This window comes from Apteryx rowi, unplaced genomic scaffold, assembly GCF_003343035.1.
Source record: "Apteryx rowi isolate R43461 unplaced genomic scaffold, aptRow1 scaffold_115, whole genome shotgun sequence".
Lineage (NCBI taxonomy): Eukaryota > Metazoa > Chordata > Aves > Apterygiformes > Apterygidae > Apteryx > Apteryx rowi.
In genome coordinates, this window is record NW_020447364.1 from 1,136,341 (window position 1) to 1,152,619 (window position 16,279).

At 40.3% G+C, this 16,279-nt stretch overlaps 1 protein-coding gene across 2 annotated transcripts in view; it reads left to right on the forward strand.

Annotated features, from left to right (window-relative positions):
* Positions 1-16,279, forward strand: part of AFF2 (AF4/FMR2 family member 2) — a 263,475-nt gene that overhangs the window by 163,421 nt on the left and 83,775 nt on the right. For both annotated transcript variants that reach the window (XM_026079836.1, XM_026079846.1), the window contains exon 8: positions 1,788-1,839. In XM_026079836.1, the coding sequence (XP_025935621.1) occupies positions 1,788-1,839 (52 nt within the window). The remainder of the gene's footprint in view (positions 1-1,787; positions 1,840-16,279) is intronic.

The window sequence follows — 16,279 nt, forward strand, 5'->3', positions numbered from 1 at the left end:
AGTTTCCTGTGGGGTTTGTCCTTCTGGTCTGTAATGAGACTTGCTGATAACAATCCCAGGCTGCGGCGAGATGGAGGTACAGCGAGATGTTGTGAATGGCACAGCGAGTAATGACACTGGGGAAACAAATGATTGTGTCTGCTAGATAAACAACATAAAAAGTTCCTGTTCATCACCAAAATCCAGGCCTCTAAAGATTAATATTTCCTGAAGAATTCTTACTTTTACAAGATTCTTTATCCGTGCTATGGTCTTACTTTTATGGGTTCACATATTACAGGGAGGCATCTGCCATTTATCAAGAGGTTAATGACTAGTAGTTTTGTGTCCAGATACTTTGTAACCACTGAGCTGCCCGACAACAGAGGTCACCAAAAGACGGATGACTTACAAACCAGTTTAAAGGTCTCCTTGCACTTTCTCTTTTTAAGAGCACCAGCAGGGCTTGGAGCCTTCTGATATTTCACCACTGGGGATATTGTCCCCTCTTTAAAATTCTTTATACTAGGAGGCTTCCATGATTTACCGGTAGTCTTCAAACAAAAAAACTTCCAAACAGAGCTTTCATTGATTGCTACAGTTATTTAAAGACTAACAATAAAAAATCATAGACTTCAGTCTCTGTCAAAGCAAAAAGGAAACAGTAATTGCAATTTGCGAGTCTCCTGCAGTGGGTAAGGGAGATCAGACTAGGAGAAAGGAAGCCTACCAATTTCAGTGGCTGTCACCACGGGTCTCAGTGAGACTTGCAGATTCAGTCATATGTCATCTTGTGACACAAGAATTTGCCAAGGTGAAAGGATGGATGTAAGCAGAAGTGTGCCCAAAAGGAATATTAGTTCTGAGGACAACCACCAGACAAAATCATGAATATATGGGAAGCTGTAGGTGAACGTGTTTGTAGTCATGTCTCTGTAGACACACAGACCTCTAAAGAAGAGATCATTTCTGCAAAGATGTAACAGCAAGTAATATGGCATCTTACCCCATATATTTTGACATATCCAAGTCTTGCATTAAAAAAAAAAAGTTGTATAAGATGAGTGTTAGTATAATAGTATGCATTATGCATCTCTTTCCTCTGCCAAAGGAAAGGAAGGAGGTTTGGGGAAAACCTGATCTGTTAGGAGTTTCCTTCCCCTTTTACCAAGGGCAAGGAGCAGTGATGTGAGATTTCTCTGTAGAAGAAAAAGGAATATGAATCACAGATTCCTAGCTTGAAACACTTTTGCACTTCCTTCAGGTACTACTGTATCTCCTGCCAGAAGAGCTATGAGGTCCCATCAAACCTCAAACAAGCTTCTCTTCTTCTTGCTGTTCCCTGCTCTGCGTTCTCTGTTCAGTATGGCAGGGACTGGTAGAGGCCTCAGAAAAGATCAGCGATATCCTGGATCGCAAATGAAACATGGGGGCTTTTTCAGCTTTCAGCAATCTCAGAGCTGTTTTCCTTCCCCTTCCTGGTTTAGAAACACAGACAGGTGTATATGGACCAGTCGCTGTGTGACAGTGTGCAAATAAAAGAGGGCATGAAAGAAGGGCTGGCTGCCGGACTTTATGATGGATGGGTTTGAAATCGTTTGTCCTTACCTCACATCACTAAGAGGACTGATACATGCCTACGTACATAGCGTATTCATCAGTTTAGTTGTAATAGGCCTGATTCTGCTGTTGTTGAGTTGAAAGGGGAAGGCTTCTGATTTTGCTGAAGGCTAGATTCGGCCCATTACATCTGAAGTTAATTCAGTAAACGTAATTCTATATTGCCTCTTTTTGTTTTTTTTTTTTAGAATGCTTGAGGATGATCTGAAACTCAGCAGTGATGAAGATGACAATGAACAGGTAAATGATATTTGACATAGGTTTATAGAACATATAATCAGAAAGAGTTGTTTCATTAGTTGAGTGTGGTTACATGTTGGTTTAATATATTTGCATCAAAACCATTTTGGGGTGCTGCAGCGTCCTTTATCTTAGATCTTGCCTGCACACAGAACCACTTCTGAATGTTTTACAGTTATTCCTAAGTCCTTCTCCATGGGAGGAAACTTATTCTGGAACACAAATGCATTTTTTTTGCTAAATTTTTGCTAAATTCACTTTGTAAAGTGGATTAAACCAAACCAAAGCACAACTTACTTGCCTTGGAATAAGAGACCAGACATGGCATTATGCAGGAATAGCTAATGTTCTCTGCGTTTCTGTCCTCCTTATACTATATTAACTGTGGAGCTGCCTCTACTTGTTTTGCACTCATTTTCTGAAATTGATGACCTCTTTTGAAGTGGGTGTAAAATGACCACATCAAACCACTATCATAACTGCAGAGTTGATTTTGCACCTTGCACTTTGTTTGTACAATTGCACCCATGGAGATTGGGTCCTTAAGTTTTGTTCCAATCAGTGAGTAAAGGGCTGGGAGTTTTTAGTCAGTAATCCAGTGATTCCTGTTTGTGAGAAGTCAAAACTTCAGTATGTAGCTATAAATCAGTGCTGGAAGTCTCTCAACCTACTTGGGACATTAATGAAGAATCATTTTCAAAAAAATGGTCATTTCAAAAAGCTGATGTCATTGTCCATCCTTCCCACTTTATAAATATTTATATCTAATGCTAGGAAATGAAGCTGCTGGAATTCATATTCTCAACGTACTTATCAGAAAGAATTTGCTACTTTGGGTTAAATTCATCCTTCATTTTACTTTATATGTGTAAAAGACTCAAATGTGTGAATGGTTGCAGCAAAAAGGAAAGTAATGCTATAACTCAGCATAAGGTCATCTGTTCAGCCTTGGAAATGTTGATCATAAGTGGATCTTTCTTTCTTATTTATTTTTAAACCATTTGAATGTACCTCTCCAACCCAACTAATCCCTCCTTTAGGGTCGTGCCAGGAAAGATTTACCTTCGAGTGTCAGTTGACCCCATAGTCATACAAGTCAGTATTTTTTAGCACCAAGAAAGCCTTGCATTCTTATCTGAAGCCAAAGGATCAAAAGTCTGTACCTACGCAATGCACTGTTGTATACTCGTGTGTGGTTTGTGTAACTAGATGGTTTCCTGATTCATTGGAAACTTGCCCAGATAAGCCTAGCAAATGACACTGTGATACTGAGAGGCCCCAAAATTTCAAAATGGTAAGATATTATTGGGCAGGATTTGATTTTGTTTCCTTACAGTAGTAGTATTCCTTTGACTTCAGTAGAATTACTCCAGATTTACACTATTTACCCTATTAAGATGAAATCGGACATCAGTGCCGAATGAAGAAGTAAATGCCTGGACTTTTGCTTGCTGACATCAAATGAAAAGCACCCACTGACTTGAATAGGTTCATCTCTGATGTTAGTCCCATTCAGGGAAGCCACACGTGTGTCTACACATCACAGTGGAGTGCTGGTAGCTCTCAAAACAGTGCTGTTGTGGTATGGTGTGTGCCTGCTCTTACCCAGAGAAAGCGTCATCCTGGAGAGCAGCGTCCCACTGCATCCAGTTCAGGGGCTTTGGCCTGAGTCCCTGTGCAATGGAGACGTACCCAAGCTGTAGGAAGCCTCAGAGTGCACCACAGCTCCACCTGGGACTTTCTAGTGATACCATTGGCAGCATAAGGTTCAGGCAGATGAGAGCACAATAGCGAGCATTCATGTAGTTTCCCAAAATTTTATAATACATATATTTTATAATACATACTGCCTTTTGGCAGTGGGAGCGTCATCTCACTCTGAGTAATTATAATCGATTCAAACCTCGTAAACTCTCCTAAATATCTTTTTAAGAAACAAATGATGGTCTGTGTATTTAGGGATTCCAAACATGAACACTTACAGTCATATAAAAAATAAATGAACTGTATGGACAGGAAGCATGCTGAGCATATTTCTTTAGTGTCCTGCTCTTCAAGGGAGACCTTCACTTTTCCTATGTACAGCACAAATGTGTAGTTGCATTTCTGCTATTTGCATCACAAATAGAGGGTATAGACAATGCTACGTGCATTATAGGAAAGAATCCTATAGCTTTTTAGGTTTCCTGGATGAATCACTGTATGTGTCCATCCTCTTAGATTTTTGTCGTGCGCTGCACCCCATATTAGGGCCTTGCAAAGTTGAGCAGCGTAGCTCTACTGCATCAGTCAAGCATCACCGGCAACGCCTTCACACTTTAGCAGTTTCTGCCATGTCACTCTAAAGTGAAGAGAGGGAACTGGAAATAGAAAGAAAGCTTCATCTAGCCCACTGGCCAGACATGTAAGCATCAACAAAACAACTGCAATGTTTTTTGACTACAAAATCACAGAATCACAGAATCGCTGAGGTTGGAAGGGACCTCTGGAGATCATCTAGTCCAACCCCCCTGCTCAAGCAGGGTCACCTAGAGCACATTACACAGGATTGCATCCAGGCGTGTTTTGAATATCTCCAGAGAAGGAGACTCCACAACCTCTCTGGGCAGCCTGTTCCAGTGCTCTGTTACCCTCACAGTGAAAAAGTATTTCCTCATGTTCAGATGGAACTGTCTGTGTTTCAGTTTGTGTCCGTTGCCTCGCGTCCTGTCGCTCGGCACCACTGAAAAGAGTCTGGTCCCATCCTCTYGWCACCCTCCCTTCAGATACTTGTACACGTTGATAAGATCTCCTCTCAGCCTTCTCTTCTGCAGGCTGAACAGGCCCAGCTCTCTCAGCCTTTCCTCATAAGAGAGATGCTCCAGTCCCCTAATCATCTTTGTAGCCCTTCGCTGGACTTGCTCCAGTAGTGCCACATCCCTCTTGTACTGGGGAGCCCAGAACTGGACGCAGTACTCCAGATGTGGCCTCACCAGGGCTGAGTAGAGGGGGAGGATCACCTCCCTCGACCTGCTGGCAACACTCTTCCTGATGCAGCCCAGGATACCATTGGCCTTCTTGGCCACAAGGGCACATTGCTGGCTCATGGTTAACTTGGTGTCCACCAGCACTCCCAGGTCCTTCTCTGCAGAGCTGCTTTCCAGCAAGGGACTTGTAAACCCCCAACCTGTACTGGTGCATGGGGTTTTTCCTCCCTAGGTGCAGGACCCTGCACTTCCCTTTGTTGAACTTCATGAGGTTCCTCTCTGCCCACCTCTCCAGCCTGTCCAAGTCTCTCTGAATGGCAGCACAGCCCTCTGGTGTATCSGCCACTCCTCCCAGTTTTGTATCRTCAGCAAACTTGCTGAGGGTGCACTGTGTCCCTTCATCCAGGTCATTGATGAAGAAGTTGAACAAGACTGGACCCAGTACTGACTCCTGGGGGACACCGCTAGCTACAGGCTAGATGTTACTTTCCAAAATTATATAAAATGTTAATTCATAAGAGCTGGATCAAGCCAATTACAATATAAAAATTACAAGATATTGCATGTTCAGTTGCAGTGCCAGGGTTGGAAATTTTTTTTTTTAACATAAAGATTTTATAGTCAAATAACCATTGTAATTCAGCTGTACACATGTGCATATTCTGACAGGGAGAGAAAAGAAAAAATCTCAGCTTGAAAACGTTCTAACAGTTTGCACAACATTTCTATAAGGAAGCAGTCTCTTTACAAACTTTCTGATTTTTTGCTACACGCTTGCAGCCAACACCAAGCATGAGCTACCATTTACTAATTTTTGTTAACAGAAACAAAATATTTCAACACCAAGTATGTTATCTTTATCTCTTTTATTTGTATTTTAAGGAAATTGAAACTTTCTGAGAATGGTGTTGAATAGGGAGCCTTAGGAACCAAAGGCCTGTATTCGTCCATTGAGAATAGCTAGTAGGGACCCTTCAGTCTTACACAGCAGGGGCAGTAGTGACACTGATTCATAAATGCACCTCGATCCTGACTTTCTGCGAACGTCTGTAGTATGCAAACAGAGTATCGTCTCTCTGCCTTTCTTCTGAAACTACCAGTAGTGCCATTTGTCATGGTGGAAAATTTTTAAAAACTCGTCTGCAGGAAACAGAACTCCCTTGTGGAGTTCTCTCACTCCTGTGAATGAGCACACGTATTTCTGGTCTGTATTGCATTCAGATAGGGGTCCAGAGACCTGGAGCTCGTGCTCTTTCACCAGTTTATCTGCTCCATCCTTTTGTCCCCACTGCTGAGGAGAAACCCAGCACATGATTGCTCTGTTCAATCATATAATTAGGAGGTTGAGTTCAATTTTTGGATAAGATGAGGAATTACAGGTTGAAGTCACTAGAAGGTACTCATTCTTTATACAGTATTTGCAGAGCAGTCACTGAACACGCTGCCCACTTTTAGCACTGACTCTTCAAACAGGAGAACCCTTCTTAAAATGAGGCAGTTAGTTAGGTCTTTTTGGTTTAGCCAAAAGAGGTTAAGAAGTATGCATGATGACAGCCTACCAACATATCAGCAGGAAAAGATTCCTGAGAGGAGGCAATACACTTCAGTTTCACCCCAAAGGGCCTAACGGGTTCCAGCAAGTGAGAGCTGACCATTGATGGGAACTGCTAGTGCTAAACTGCTGCAACTTGCGTGGAAACCTTGTGGTTTCCTTCCTGTTAGATTCCAGTACTGGGGGCTCTGGCAGCTGTGGGCTTGGTGTAGAAGTTGTGGGGTGAATTTCTTTGGACTGTGACATGCGGGAGGTCCAATGAGATGATCATTACAAGTCCCTTCTGACTTCAAATCTGCAAATCTTTGGACCATATTGATCATTACAGCAGAGCATGAGGCAAGTTACAAGTAACTCCACCCCAGCTGCAAACTCAGTCACTGTTTTCTTGGCCTACTTTAGCAACTACAGTCATCGCCTGCACTAACACATGTAAACATGTCCCACAGTATCTTCAGTGCAGGCGCTTTGGAACTTGCTGTATGACACGTGCTTTGTCCCTTAGACAAAATGCTGATTCTTATGTCTTTCATTGTGGGTGATTTGAGATTAAAGACACATAGAAAACGATGGGTTAGATCTGGAATCAATTTTCATTTACAGCTGAGAAGCAGTTATTGATGCTGTGCTCACAGTTCAATAAAAGATCTAAAGATATAGACCTTGTGTTTCTCTTTCAATATAAGCAGCATAATCAGTCTCAAATGTTTTTACAAAGAAAATTGTATTGACAGTTTTATTAAAATTGCTGTCTTTAAAGTTTTAAGTTATCCACAATTTGACCTACTTGAATGGTTTTTAATATGCACACTGACCAACCCAATAGATTTTTATGTCACGTATTTATAATACCAGGTACACATCTGTTTAATGTATTGTTTGAGTGGTATTGTTACATTTAATTTAAGCATTGGCTGTTTTTTAAACTTTTGTATTATTGTCACTGCAAGGAACTTTGACATATGCATCAGTATTGCATTCAGAGATCCTATTACACAATATTTTCAGATTGGCTACAAGAGATACAGTCAGGGCAGGTGACAGACATGTTATTAGTAAAACCATTAGATGACAAGGCATTTCAGGGATACTAATGTTAACACTCTTCTGTAAGGAAGGATGGAGCTTTTAGATGGTTTTATTACTCAGTGGAAAAAAGAAATGAGAAATTAGGAACAGTAGTGAAGATTTTTAATTAGTTAGTTCAGCTATAAGAGCTTAGATAAAACACAGGTTGGTATTTTTGTTCTTTAAAGCACCTCTGTATAATTCAAATTAGCTTTGAGCTTGAAGGCATCCAAATGAGTTGTGCCTGGCTACAGTATTTTAAGTAGCTGCAGTGTACCCAATTTTCTTTAACCAGCTCCTCTTTGTTCTTCTGCCTAAGGAATAGTCCTGTTAACCTTTGAAATGCATGCTTAATTTAAAGCACATTGCTGGTGCTCTGTGTATTTTTGAACTACAGAAACTTTGATACTAGTTACAGACCTGTTCCATTATTTTCAGTATTTTACATATATAGTGTTTTTGGCAGAACGGTTCAATGAGATTTTTTTTCTTTTCTATTTGTTTTTTTCTGCTTCACTTAATGATTGCCATTTGTGTGTTCACTTCTCTGATAGCCATACAAATACAAGACATGTATATAATCCGTGGCCCTGATATATCTGTTGTATTTTATCCAAACATACTTTTTTTTCCGCTTGGCTGGTGTTAGGTAATTACATACAAAATGTTTGACTTTGTAGTTAAGTCTAAAAATGTGATCAGCCATAGGCTGAGCTTTGGATTCTTGTAATGCATAGTGAACTTTAAAAGCCTTTATTCAGGTTAAATCTTTAAAAAGTTCATGAAATTCAAAGATACAGTATGCTTTCATCGTGTGAACACCACTTTTTAAAGTGATACAGTGACCACTTTCATTGCAACAATGGCTATCCTTTCCTGTGGTAATTTACCCTTTTTTTTAGCTGCATCCTGAACAAGTTGTTTACCTCCCCAAGGTTTCTCTACATTTCCATTTACTTTTTTATCAGCAGAAAGGCTGAAGAACAGCTCTTCAGTAATGACATCAATACTGCACACACAGCGAGAGAGGTCATCTTGTCAAAGCTGTAGAAAAATCAGATGGATTAGGATGAAACTAGGTGCAAAATAACTTTGATAGAGTCTTTTAATGTAAACAGTTTATCTGTCATTGGTTCCACTGAAATCCCAGAGTGATGCAACATCGGTTGCTGCCACAGCAGAATGTGTTTTGATGAAGAGCCCACACTGCAGTGTTTAAGATCTACAGTCATGTTTTATAATTGTAGGGAAATGTTTTCATTGAGCCATTAATGAAAACAGAAGCTATTAGGATAATACAGTCATTCTCCAGCCTCATCAGTCTATAACCATGAAAAATCCTTTCATGAGGATATGTCTCTTCTTGCTACCTCAGTCCATTTTAATTGATACTCAAATTATTTTATTCTGTACAATACTAGTTGAAACAACCATATATCACCGACTATGTAAAATGAATACTGCAGCTTCCGTTAGACTAATCTTTGGTAATAAGAGATTTGATGGCTGACATTTCTAAGGTAGTAATTCACACAGTAATGACATAGATTCATATCATAGTATTTGTTTATTATCAGCAGAAGCTTTCAGTAAGTGCTGTGAGATCTGAGGTGAGCTTGTTGTGGTTATGAGTGAATAGCATGGCACACCACTAAAATACACGATGTTATCAAAGACTTTTAACTCTTTCAAATTCACAGAATTTCATGCAAGTGTTTCCACACATGTTGCTGTTGTGGAAGTTATCCATCAGTGAGGAAGGGGATTAATATAACCCCCAGGACGAGTGGTTGCTGTATGCTGCACTGTGCTGCAAATCGACCAAAGAAAGTTTGCCCTGCAGGTTGTGGCCACGTTCCTGCCCAGGGCTCCGGGGCCGCAGCTGCCCCGACCGGCATGGTCAGCCCCTGAGTCGCCTTTTCTGCAGCTTGCCTGGTACGCACCGGCAGCTCAGTATCTGGAAAACCCTCAGCTGCAGGAGGAAAAATAATGCAGGAAAAGAAAACACCAGCAGGCAGGCAGTCCTAGCAGAGGGGGAATGAAATATTTGAAAAGATGGATAAATAGAGCTGCAGAAAGTCCTCTCCTTACTGCCCCCAAGTAAGCAGGCACTTCATAGCCCCTCAGTGCTCTCTTAAATGGGTGCTTCTCTTTTGTTCAGCTCTTCATGCCACCAGCCTGAAGCAGCCAGGTTCCCTCAGCCATGCCACAAGACATCCTTCTCCTGAAGGACAGACATTAAATACAGACCTGGTACCTCTGCCACCAATTAAGTAGAGATGAAGAGGCCAGCGGTTCCTCAGCTCGGCCATAAGGAGCAGACGCTGGAAATCTGGGGTGGGAGGGAGGAGGGAGATACAGCTTTCAGTCAACAGGACGGATCATGTATGCTCTGCGAATGCATGCCTGTGCACCCGTGTTCGTATAAAGGAGTCTTTATTATAAGTATGGACAAAAATATATTTCTGCAGGGCCTTTTGCTATGTATGCCACTTGTGCAAAAGCTCTGTATTGTTCTGGCAAGCAAAGGTGGCAGCAGCGAGATAATTGATTGATGCCACCATTGTTGTTGTTAAGAGAAAAGCCAGACTTGACCATACTGTCCTAGAAAAAAATAAATCTGAAGTCTGTGGTATCTGCGGGCCATCTCAGTGCTCAGCACTCACTAATCCGACCACATAGGAAACATTTATCTCCCTTTTCTCCTCAAAGGAGAGTGTGATTTTTATCATGCATGCCTTGTGAAGCATTTTGGTAAAGAAATTGTCTGGCTTTCTTATGCTGGCCATCTGCAGTGTGGCGCTTTTGTAAAAGTCTAAGCAACTGTCTGTGAACTTCAAAACCTAAATTCTTGGGAGTTTTTCACACCAATGGAGTATGGTGCTAGTGCTGGCTTTAAGACTGAGGGTTAGCAAAAGTCTGAGCAGAGCGGCTCATAGGCGGCCAGCACAAGCTCAGAAGCAGGTGATGAAAAGGGCATGATAAATCCAGTAATTAGCTTCTGTCAGCCAGAATAAGAGGGAGAAGAAGTGAAAGTTGATCTTCCCTGGAGGAAGTCCAGAAGGAGAACAGTAATGAGAACTAAACACCTTAATTTTTCTTACAGTGAATGCATCTGCCACTGTGAGGTTAGCTGGGGTTGGAGGTGCTCCATTCCCTACCAGCAGGATGAATCTTTCCAGAACAGACCTCCTGCATCTTCGCAGGRACAGGTCGGGACCACAGAGTGACAGTGCAGTGGATTTGGGCAGGGGTCCCTCCTGGGGGCATTCCAGTTCAAGGCGGTAGTATTGTGTACAGTTTTTGGAGCTGCACAGTTTAGGAACTGGCTAAGTCATCTGTGCAATGTACTAAACCAGACCAAGGACAGCAAAGAGTTATTTCATATGTGTTCACCTCTATCACCTCTGCTGCCTGTTTGTAATAATCTATACTGAATATTAAATCTAAATCCTTAAACTCTTTAGTCCTGCGTAGGAAGTAAATGAGAGGCACAAACAACAGCAACATCAAAGCTTCCCAGCACTGCCGCTGCTGTTACAGTTTGACTCTGCCCTTTTACTTCTCAAGCCTAGGGAACTGTTCATTAATTTAGAGTAGGGAGAGGCTGAGGACAGGTTGGACTCCCCAAGGAATGAGATAACAGCCTTTGCCACCAAGGAGAATCTGAGGGCGTAAACTGCAAGTGAACAGGGGTAAGAGAAGCTGCTGCAGGGAGGTTGGCCAATCCTCCTTTCCATTTTGACACAGGAAATTTTAACCGATGTGAGTGCTGCAAAAGTAAAAATTAGTAAGACATTGCACACTAAAAGTGCATCTCTTTATAAGATCTCAAAACACCAGCAGTGTTCAGCTAACTCTCAGGGATGTAGATACAAAGAATTACTCTTTATATGTTAGAACTGGGGAAAATGAGGCAAACATATTATGGAGTTTGTCTGTAGCTGTACAATGAAGTAGTAGGAAATTCTGAGGCTTTGAATCTAGCCCTTTGCTCTTCCTTTCTTAAGGAAAGTGTAGGGAGGCTTTTTTTTGCTTTTCTTCTAATTGCTTCTTGACCTTTTCTCTCTGTTTCTTTTGCCTCCTCAGGATGTTTTAACGTGTGATTAACATGTAGAAAAGGGCTCTGGAGTAAACCTAGCAAATAATGGATTTTTTGATTTATTAGCCGTTTGGAAGGTTGAACATAACACACATTTTAAAAAATTGTCAGTAAATAATGAGACAAATACTGGGTTTTGTCCCTAGCTAAATGTTTTATTTGTATATTTTCAAAATAGGATTTTCATCCTCTAAGCAGGGGACATTTGTAATGAATTTATAACAAATCATTTGCAAGGAAATGATGTTTCAAACTAGAATTTCAATTCAGAATTTTTTTCTTAAAGATGGAACATTCWGTACAAATTTTCCAACTGTTTCTGTTGTCAGGGCTATATGCATTTTCCAAACAAAGCAATTCTTATGAAAAATCAGGCCTAGCTCTRATCAGGAGTTCTCTGCCGCAGAACTCTGACCAATGACTGACCAAGTCAATCAACATCTTTCTGCCTCGATTCTGCAACAGTACAGTGGAGAGTATTTAAATCTACTGAACTTCACAAGAGATTGAGAGAGTTGATTAGCATTTGTAAAGCAACCTGAAAACATCTTGGAAAATGAATCAGTAGAATTTGTAATGCCAATTACAATTGCAATTCCAACTTCTCCTTTGTTATAAGGAGACGTCAAAAGTAGTACAATTAGCAGCCTCAATCAAAAGCACTTTTGAAAGAATCCAGAGTGTATCAAAATAACTGGAGAAGGAAGGCACTGTTCCAAGACTCTTGTGTCRAGGTACCTTGATACCACAATCCAAGTTGTGCCTAATATAAACATATGTGTATGTGAGTTATCTTTAAAATCAGGCAGTTCAGTGACAGATAGCCATAACTGTTTGTATTGTAAAGGTCACCACAGACCCTGGCTAAATTGAGACCTGTGCCACAAAAGCAACAGTGCTCATCGTACCCACACTAGCTAATTTAAAGCCAGCTCAGGTGTGCCTACACAAGCAACAAGCTTTCCTCTGAATGTAGTATGCACTCAGTAGCTCTCTTCTTTTTTTTATGGAATARGCTGTCAAGGATAGGAAGTGGCCACGTTTTTCATTACACGCTTCCTTAGTTTGATTTCCACCATTGGCCTGAAGTAAACGTGGGGATTTGGGAAGAATGCTGACAGAAGCCCAAATATATCTGTGGTGTTGCTCAATTAAAAACAGTACACTTATATCAGGGATGAAGATGACTCCTAATCCAAAGATAGTCTGTTTTAGACTTGGTCACTTAAMATTTGTTTTTCATTTTACCTAGCCTCAACAGCACCAACTGAAATTAAATTTCCAATACGGTAAAATTTCACCCTAAATGTTCCTGGACATCTCTCTGTAAAGCCATGAACGTTACTGCATTGCTCAAAGCAATGATGAGAAGTTCTCTGTATAGTTTATACACAGCGAGAGTCCAATGAACCATTTTGATTTGTACATACCACATGTGTAGTGACTTGGTCTTTCACAAAATTGATCTCAGCTGATTCATCCCTCGTGTTTGGCTTCTGAAGGAAAAGTACTTATTTTATTAAAATATTACAGGATGAGGAAAGTATCTTCTTGCTCCATTGTTGATGGTCCTAGATGCAGTAGCATTGGGCTTTTTGTCCTCAGGGTGAGACTGACCTGGAACATCACAGACAGAATCTCAAATATGAAGTTGCCAACTTGATGTCAGATGCAATTAGCAAGAAAGAAATACAATCTCCTCTGTTGACATTAGGGGACATGTAGAGGAGAGTGTAACCAATGCAGTAAAAAAAAAAAAAAAAAGGAATACACCACACTTATATGCACTTATATGTGCATGTATTATCACATACTAATCCTCCAGCCCTCAGATTTGGGCTTTCTGATTCCCAGCACAATTTTGGATGATTTCTTTCTTGCACGCTACGTTCTTCTCCTCCACAGGAAGTCATAGCTAAGACCAACTGTATAATATAGAGCCAGAGCACAGTACAGTACAGTACAGTCCATAATTAGTGGGTTTTGGTTCTTTATGTAGGATCATAAGTGAGATGTTCTTTATAAATGAAAGAGCATAGGATAACTTCCAAGACAAATGATAATCTACAAAGAATCTGCTATAACTCACTAATATGGAAAGTTTCTCTGCTTTTGTTGGAGCATTGAATTGAATTTCCAGGGCACCTCTTTTCTTCCTGCAGGACAAGAGAATGCCATGGTGGTTTATGAACTTACTTACATGGAGTTGCTTAGTTATTCCCCCCAGAGTACAGAGCTGATTAGAAGTGGGGAGCTGAACCCATGTGAGATTCACAGCAGTTCTGGGAAAAGGTTAAAGCATGAAGGCTTTCTTCCTTCCACCTACAGGTTGGAGGACTTGAGGTTATATCTGTCTTAGCTGAAGACTCTTGGAGCCTCAGTAATTGCCTTGTTAGCTGGCTGGTCATGGTGGTTCTGAATCAAGAGGCATTTTTTAAAAAATACGGACTTTTTGTCAAACCTCACTTCCTCAAAACCAAATAATTTTCCCTGAAAATCTTGGTTTTTCAGTTGTGCATTAGAAAATCTAAATTTTCTTTCGAAAGCAGACACTTCCCCTGCAACATGTCCTTTGACTGAAAATCTAATTTGGCTTCTACATATGCAAAATGTTTTATCTTGTTATTTTGGGGCAGGCCTCTTCTGAGTTTATTCTCCTCAGGTCTTTGTGATGTCGGAAGGTTGTACTGACCAAGTAGTCTTTCTGGTTCTTTCTATCCAAAAGTCAGCCTGTTAATTGATAGCCATGAAAAAAAMCATCATTTTGCACACTCTGCCATCCTTGTACACAACCTAGAAGGAGCCAATGCTTATTCCCAAGGTCATTCTTTTGTGTAATAGTTAGATTTCCACTAATTAAATAAGTTTGTGGGTATATCCACACTAGGGATCAAGTGAAGTACAGTGCAGATTGTTCTTGAGCTAGTGCCAAAGCAAATAGTGCCAAAATCAGGAGTAATACACCATAAGAGGCACAAGTCTTTGGCCATTATAAAAGCCRTGGGAAAGCATGCCCTGGCAAATTCCCTTTGCTGGTTGTTCCTCTATAGCTTGCTATTTTTCATATATTCTTCATCTTCTTTCTTCTTATTCACCACTAGCCTCAGCTGAGGAGAGAAGATGTTAGAGAGAGGTGGCACAATTACGTGAAGGCCATAATTGTAAAAAAAACATCAGAAGGAAATTACAAATTAAAGTGGAATGATTGTCTAGTTCAGTCTGGCTTCCATTTTCTAATCATCYTAAATTATTTTAATGCACGTTTTCAAGCTCAAAATTAGCAACGGTCCCATGATGTAATTCTCCTAACACCCATTGAATATTACATTATACCAGTTCAATTTCATTCCAATCTTTTGCAGCATCATTTCCCACTCAGAGGACATGCATCATGACTTGGGAACCTCCTACCTGCTCTATTTCTAGATGATACTTTTAATGCATGAAGTTTAGGAATCATTGTGGAGTAAAACCAGTTTCTTATTTGTAAAAGCCCAGGAATATAAGGTAAACAAAATAACTCTTAAAACGTATTTGTCTTTGAAATATCTTAAATTAATAATCAAAAGCTCCCATCAAGTCTAAAACAAATCAAACTCAGTCATGAAGATGAGAAACAGGAATTATTAACTTAGTAGCGAGGTTGATGGAGGCTCAATGAGATCATTTTGTTCAAAGATTAAAGGCTATGAGCACCGAAATAGTTGAGGAGGATGGCTATGAACACATCTGACTAGAGCTGCTAAATTCAGTAATGATCAAAAGTTAATTATCAAAGCAGAGAGAACTACTCAACACAGACAATTTGAGTCAATAGCTAAGCAGCCCAGAAAAAAAGTAATTTGGAAGAAGTATTTTCCTATAATGAAGTTATATAAAAGACGTACATTTCAAAGAAACCTGCCTAAAACAAGATTGCATTCTTCCTGATCAGAGAAAAATAATTAGCTCTAATTGACAGACCTGCTGCACACCAAATATTTTCAAACAATATGTTTCTGCATCAAAGCTTAATGTGTAGAGTTACTCAATGTCACTTTGATTTTGCCTTTCTTTATCTTCTGCCACTGGGCATGCTCGTGATATCGCAACAAATACGCTTTGAAAAATGAATGAGCAACACATACAAGACAAATAAAAGCAGAAGGCCAGATCCTGCATTTCTTTCTCAGAAGGAATTCCAGGCATTTATTCTGTGCTATGTTTAACACCACCATGTTCCCACTCAGTGGCAAACTGAATCATTTGCAATAGGAAATGTCCAGTTGCTTTATCATCCACCATGAAATTAGGCTGGTATGTAGACTGACCTGAGAGCKCGCAATATTTTTTAAAAACTGTGTGTAAGTGAGCACGTATGTGAGGACACTCTCCCCTCAGTATGTGCCTTTTCTTAACAATTAGGAAAGTGCCTTCTCCAGGTAACAGGAAAAAAACGGAGGGGAATTCTCCAGCTAAAAATCTAAGAAGAGATAAGTGCTAAAATCTTCATAACCCTAGAAAATAAAATGCATCTATAATTCTTTGTCCCTAAAGCTACCACATTTCCTGCTGGGTAAACAGTTGCCATCAACATAGCTAAGTAGTCAAAAATCAAATGCCCAGTTTAGACTATGCTTTTTAATATTCCATGGCTTTTACATTGCCAGTTCTCATGCTTTGAAATAGCTTCATCTTCTTTAATCTTTCATGCAAACAGTTTAGCTCACACCATCATGCACATACTCTACAGAATACCTTCAGCTTTACTGT